Raw genomic sequence first — 7,560 nt, forward strand, 5'->3', positions numbered from 1 at the left:
TTCACCACGCCTTTTTTGTTCATCGTCCCTCTTTCCAAGATTTTTTAATGAATTCTTCAATCGTTATATTAGTATTTCGTTGATAGAGATGTTTTATGGGGAGACCACAATATTCCGGCCTTTTGGTTTTAACGACAAAAAAGTGTTGGAAACCTAAAAAAAACGCCACATGCAAGAATAATTATGTACTCCTGGTTTCTTCTGTGCTCGGAACTAAAGCCATTGATAAAAATACTGGAGAAAAAAAAACCTGAGGTCATAAACTATTATAATGTTCACAAAACTAGAGGCTCACGAACTACTTCTGTGTGAAATGCAAGCAAGAAATTTTCCCCTCATACGAAACCACTCCATGCAACATGCTTTTCAGCCTGTTCTTGCGATCCTTCATTGGCTTTGATGGACGATGACTCCGACTTATTTCTGTCCCCGCACATTTCAACTTCATGTCTGACCCCTTTTTTAATTGTTTTTCGAGGATAAGAGGTCCTATTTTGATTTGTATTCATAATCATGATATGCGAATTCCGCATTTTGACTTTTTTTGGTTTTTTTACCTAAATAAATAATAAGAAATGTTTTAAATTTATTTTATATTTTCCCTAATTGTCTACTTCCTCAAGATGATTTAATGATTCATAAAAGATGAAGTTAATTTTTGGTTTAATTAAATAAGGCGATTTAGGGACTTTGCGAATTTTATGTATCGTGTGCCTGTCAGGCTCACCGCTCCCAGATTTTGAGAATCCTTGACCGCTCCCAGATTTTGAGAATCCTTGACCGCTCCCAGATTTTGAAAATCCTTGACCGCTCCCTATGAAGGGTTAAGGGCGTATCATAACTGTTCCAACCACTATCATGGATCCATATTTATTCAACAGATCAATCGTAATTCATTATTTTTTATTTTATTTGTTTTTGGTGAAGGAAAATTGGGTAAATCTTAAAATAAAATTTGCGGGCGTAGAGTCCGGTTTCCCTCAATAATCTGGTCCATAGAGCATCAAAGGCGGTGCAGTCTATACTGATGTACTCGGCAGTCTCCGGAACACCACAACTTGGGCATTCATCCCGTGGCCATGAAGTTTGGCTTATAATCCCCCATGCCCCCAGAGGAATTGAGAGAGCTAGTCTGGAAGGACCCACTTCAATATATGACCGAACACTGGGGAAATATTTTCTTAAAATAGCACTTGTAGGGCTTGTCACCCAATGCCCGTTCCACTCTTCTGTGGTGTCCATAATTTTTTAATAGCTTGGATTCTCATTAATCCCCACCTGAAGAGTTACCGGCTAACCTGCAGAGGTCGAGAGATACTCCTTCCTCTAAAACTTGGACAGCCTCCTGTGCAAACTCCAGTATGCCTTGGTGACTCCAAGCACAAGCCAATCTTGCTTCAAGTGATTCGTAGCCAATCTTCTCTTCTGCCGGTGCGAGAGATTCCTGTTCCTGGCTGGGGAGGCATACCTTAGAATACCTACGACCACTTCTTTAATATGGACATTGTCGCAGGGTATCTGAGGGCCCAGAAGGCGCCCCCAAATGATTATGACCGTTCAAGGATTAGACCACCCTATTTCCCAAGTGAGGTTAAATCGGTAAATCCTTTTCCAAATCTTATTTTTGTTCCTCGAATCATTATATTAATAGGACCCTATCGATCTTTCCTCTTCAAAGAATGGCCTGTGTCTTGCTAGAGGCCATGCTCAACTTTTTCCTCTTGCACCATTCATTCATTCGCCATATACATAACAATGAAATGAAAATATAAACATGTTGATTAATATCTGTGGAATTAGAGTGCAGGACGGCAAAAGAAAAAGTCGTTGAGATAAAATAGTTCATAAGAGAGTAAAACACATAAAAATTGTTAAATGCAAAATTATGAGAGCCCAAAAGGTTATAAAATGTATAAATATATAGTGGGTATGTAAAACGAATATTTTAAGGGAGCGTAAGTAAAAATATTTAAAAAAGACGAAGAAATATAATTTATACGAATGATCACACTTGGTTAGTCTTGATAAGTGTTGGCGAAAATGAGTTTCGATAAAAATACGATTATAACTAAAATGGTAACGGAAACCATACATGAACCATTAATATTGATAACAAGGTATCCATTCGGATATCTCTTCAGAGATAACAGGAAAAAAATAATACATAAATAAAAAATAAAAATTACGGGTGTTTAATAAAATTGATAATTTGGGAATAGGCTAGGGATAGGTTTTGTTTGTCAGTTTTGTGATTAACTGAGGATGACTAATTGTATAAAAACACTTTCGGATAACAGTCGTTTGTCGTTGATAGGAACGGTGGCTAGAATTCAGTATTATCAAAATCAACAAAGTGTGAATGATAAGCTATGTTCGGAGAGCTTAGAAGCAGTGAAGTTACGGAAAGAGACGGTTGGGTTATGGTTATGTTGCGTTACAATTAGGAGTGTTGGTTTATGGTTATGGTGCGTTACAATTAGGAGTGGAACAAGCCTACGGCACACAACGTGTGTACGGTATTGAGGAAGAATGGGATCTTTAAGAAGGGAGTGAATAAAAGAGAGTTTATTATGAGCTTTGAAGGCTAGGTGGAGGTTGGGGATGGAGGAAAGCAAGAGTTTATGAATGTTGTCTGAAAGAAAAGGGACGTAAGAAATTTTGGTGAATTAGGTGTAGAGGGGGTACGGTTTTTATCATTGTAAATGAGTTTATCAATGATTTTGGGAGCGATGTTGTTGTTAAAGAGGGTTAATTTAATACGGAGATAGTTGGAATCATGGAACTGGGAATCTGAGAGAGAATAACCACGATGAATATGAATGACCGTCCTTTAAAGGTCACCGATCACCATCCTCCATCAACACTTCCCATATGTAATGGTTGGAACCTTCTTATGGGGTACAATTCTAGCACCCCCGCTTAGTCTTCACTAAGTTTCCAGCCACAGCGGAAAATAACGGCCAAAGATCATCGTTCACCAATGGTCGTCGGAACCGACTTCTTCAAAAATCTACTAGTTCTAATGAACCCCAGGAATGAGGCACAGCCTTCACCTCAATCCTAGGTTTCCCCCTCTGGTCTCGCTTAGCTTATAATCCTCTGTTACGTAGTTCTTGCCACCTAATAACTTTGTTAGCAATAGAACTATGACCTACCCATTGGCTTTGGATTCTTAGCTGGCTTGGATTTAACAGTCTCTACCACGGTCTTGGGTTTTATTTCATCCACCGATTCATCAGCGGAACCTACTCGCTTATTGGATTTATTCCGTCATTTGGAGTTGATGTTTCAGCTTACTTCTTATTTATTTTTCTTTTGACCACAGTGTAGGGTGTGTGGACAGATAAAATATCAGTGGACAGATAGTAGCACAGTGCCTTACCACTGAGCCACCCTCTACCACAAAATATTTGTTATTGTTCTTTAAATATCTGGGGGCTTTATTACTAATATCCATGGTGGATTTCATTACTAATATATGTATTATCGAGAGTTATCATTCACGTTGTATCTTATCAGACAAAATACCCTACAAAGTGTTGGACAATAATTGTTTTTGAAACAATTGGGAAAGAAAATTCATAAAAAAAAAACTAGACTTTATTTAAAAAGATAAAACAAAAAGCACCGGCATACTTACGCAATCTTAAGAATACCAGAACAAACATTTTTCCGAATTTTAAAATTAATATTCAACATCAACTCATTACAATGTTACTTATTACTAAAAGAAAAATCAAAGTTACATTAGAAAAGTAATGTTTTCAATCTCTACTGCTAAAAATGTACTTTTACTGCTGATTCATCTTAAAATTATAGGCTACGGAGACAAAAAACTATTTTCGTAATCAAAAATATTTTTGCTTTCTGTGAGGATGACAACCTCAGCTTATTTAAATTAAAAAATGAATAAATCTGTACAGCTACGACATGAAGAGTCAGCGAGTGATTTAAAACCTTGTAAGGTTGTACTGTTACTAGACCAACGGTTGTGCAAGGAGGTGATTTGGTCAGAATCACGCTCGACCGCCATATTTTTCCCCAAGTAAGGGAATTTCCATTAAATTATAAAATTTATAATGCATGTTATCCATATGAAATAAAGACCAGATGTTTTTAATTAACGACCAATTGAGGCACTTGGTCGTTAAAATATGGTATTTAACAATTAAGGTGCCTTTAAACGAATAGAGCAGAACAGATAAATTGGGTAGTGAAGAAAATTGGGAAGGGGAAAAGTTTCCATAGTGGCTGACACAACTGACCAATTAGACAATAGGATTTTTCTTTTAGAAAACCTAACCACAGCCCTCGATCCGCTCACATCTGATCTGGTACAACGTTTTACTCGACATTTTCTCTAGGATATGGGACCTGTTACATAATAAAGTACAAACTAATACTATTAGTCTTGTAGATTTATCTTATTTCAATTACATTGACTTTTACAATAGTAACTCGTACTTTAGTATTTTTTAATTACTGTAATATCACTAATAGTCATCCCTATCATGAAAGAAATAAATATTAGTATTATTACCACTCTAGTTTCTACACTTGTATTATGAGCTAGTACTATTAGCTTTCATCATGAAAGAGGGCCCAGGGGCTAATTTAATAGATTTATTATAATTTTTTAAAAGAATATTTATATTACACTATGGTAAATGACTTCAGGTTTAAAGAAAAATATTTTAATTAACAAACATTTACCTAAACATTGTTAAAGTTTTCATTTTTTCGCTCATAATCTTTTACGATCGAGTACCTCCATCATGAAAGACAATACTATTTTAAATTAATAAATAATAAAAGTTTCTTCTTATGATGAATAAATGGGCAAGTCTACAAAACACGTCAAATTCGTATCCCATACTGTTTGTAAATCTTCTACTTGGTTTAATTTAAATGGAAAAAAAATATGGAAATACATCTCTCCGGAGTTTCCCCATATGCCGAAAATTATTAATTTGTTAATCAGACATCAGTAATAAGTTATCAACTATCAAAAAGCTTTCTAACCTGGTTGCTCACCTCAATAATGTCATCACTTCATTATTTTATTATTTATTTATCACCCTACCCTGCCTATTAGGCAATACGGGTGTTCGCAGCAGTGGGTACAACTCATTGCTGCATATGTCAAACATTTACATAGCTGTGCACACAGCTTGCTATTGCTACAAAATAAACCTTGCTCTCCTCCTGAGGCCTTGCTGGTGTAGTTTATTCTCTCCTACCCAGGGAGAAGTGAGTAGGGCCCACGACCTCCTTCCACCCATACACGAAGGTCTTGTAGTGCGGGTAGTTTTCTTTCTTCATCAGCTCAGGAAGATCGCTCTCAGTCAGAACATAGAGTCCTGTTTCCCTCACCATCTTGGCTCTCAGTGCTTCATTGGCAAGTAAGACGTGCTCGGCGGTCTCAGGAACCTGACAAACTGGGCATAGGTGATCAATGATGGTTTTCAATGATGATGATCAAGAATAGGTGATGATGTTTATGCCATGTACGGCGAGCTTAGCTCGGAAACCCCCATGCCCCGTGAGGTACTGTGAGATCCAGTAGTCGGGGAGGACCCACGTTGATTCTAGGCGTATTTTAGTATAGGTTGGAAATTACTTCCTTAGGGTAGCCCCTTTTAAGCAATCCACCCACCGTCGATTCCATTCTTGCAAGGTTTCTTCTCGAAGGATCCTCTTCCATCTATTAGGGCTTTCACCAATACGCGCTTGGAGGTTCTCCGGTAAATCCGCCAGACCTTCCCTCTTTATTTTGTGTCGATATTAGTCTTCTTGCAGGAGAAGATCGATAGGCACTCCTCCAGCTAATACCTGTACTGCCTCATGAGACACTGTTCGGTATGCACGAGTGACTCGCAGCAGAGCTGTCCTCTGTATTGTAGCCAACCCCTATATAAATAACAAAGATCCCTATTGGTACTTCTCAATTCATAATATTGTAATAAAAGTTTAAAGAAATAGTTCTACCATGTTCATGTATATATAAAACAATCCAACCAAAACTTTACTTAATAATTAAGAATCTCTGCATGCCACCTCATAATAATAGCGTAGTAAATTGATAAACGCGATACCATTGGAGAAGAACTCCAAACATGTATATCTAGCATGCCCTAGCAAGGGAGTCTGGTATGGTATCTAGTCCTTCAGTTAAATATATTGCATACATTTTCAGTCGGTTCCCATCAGGAACCGATAGAGATACATATTACAAATGTATTAAATACATGATATAAATATATGAATAAATAAATATAATGTTGTCGTGAGAACCCCTTGTCCATTATATTATATTAGTAAGATTATATTTTCCCTTTTTCTGTCTCCGTTTAAATTCAAGTCATCGAGATAAACATGCGCAAGATTGATGCAAGCGCTTAAATATTGCTCATAGATGTATTTGTGATTTATTTGTTACTAAGCCCAACAACTTTATTCGCCATTATCAATTAGATTTTTTAATTGAATCCTTTTCCGACAGGTATCGCATTCTACTTTATTTATTCAATTCACCACTCCGAAGAAAGTAGGAACCTCTATGCAGACGGGACTAGGTGGAACTCCCTAGAGCTGCACTCTCAGTTGGACAGTATTTCGACATCGATCAAGAATAGGAATAGATAGATTGTCAAAGGGCAATATTCATAGCAATAAAAGCTATTAAACTGTGTATAAATATCTTTTTGGTACGTAGTTAAGTTAGAGAATGGTCTAGACTAGTGCAGTAGCTTGTAGGATCCCACAAGTGATGGGTCCCCATTATACATTCTAAGACAATACTCTTGAATCGATTAAATATATTGTACTACTTTTCTTTACGTAAAATAATTTTCTTATCCTGGCATAGAATCGCCATTTTGTAATGTTATTTTGCTGTTAAAATTTTCAAACGACTCTCGGTCTGACAGAGATATGCAGTTTTTCCATTTCGTCAGTCCGGTAACTGTTGTCATATCAACAAAATTTATTTTTTAACTTCACTTGAACCTTTTAGTTGACAGGATCACTAACCCCACAAAATCATTCTTAGTATTCAATATTGACTAAATAACAAATTGTCATTGTATAAATGATTAAGAGCACAATGTAAATTATAGTTTTTACAGTTACATTTTTATATTTCTCCCATACTTAAAAAAAAATTCAATGTTTTGGGGAACTATTATTGATTGTTCTGTTCGGAGGTTCCCAATCTTTTGGGAGCCCCCTAAATAATCGGATTTTTTTCGCGGCGCCCTTAATAATACATCAATTATTTTTCTAATTTTTTTACTTTCTTGAAAAATTGGAAACCTTCCCTTTTTTAAAGCGATTAACCATTTAACAGCGAAAAATTAAAAAACAGATACTTAATATTTTCCTTGGAATGATGTAAAATATCTATGAACTTGGTGAATGACACAATCTTCCTTTCGGGATTATAACCCATCTTCAGGTTGCTGATAAAACTATTTTATATATAAAGTATAATTAACTCCTTAAATTGCCATCAATGCTAATATTGAATCATATTATTGTCACTTATTTAATAAAAAACTT

General features: G+C 36.1%; 1 protein-coding gene across 2 annotated transcripts in view; it reads left to right on the plus strand.

The window, feature by feature from the left end:
• LOC106683492 (high affinity cationic amino acid transporter 1) overlaps positions 1-6,708 on the plus strand; it is a 51,213-nt gene extending 44,505 nt beyond the window's left edge. For both annotated transcript variants that reach the window (XM_014424993.2, XM_067048833.1), the window contains one exon: positions 6,503-6,708. In XM_014424993.2, coding sequence (XP_014280479.1) covers positions 6,503-6,645 — 143 coding nt within the window. In that variant the 3' untranslated portion in view covers positions 6,646-6,708. The remainder of the gene's footprint in view (positions 1-6,502) is intronic.
• The last annotated feature ends 852 nt before the right edge of the window (positions 6,709-7,560 follow it).

The sequence above is a fragment of the Halyomorpha halys genome, unplaced genomic scaffold, assembly GCF_000696795.3.
Source record: "Halyomorpha halys isolate HHAL.00 unplaced genomic scaffold, Hhal_1.1 Scaffold489.1, whole genome shotgun sequence".
Taxonomy (NCBI): Eukaryota; Metazoa; Arthropoda; class Insecta; order Hemiptera; family Pentatomidae; genus Halyomorpha; species Halyomorpha halys.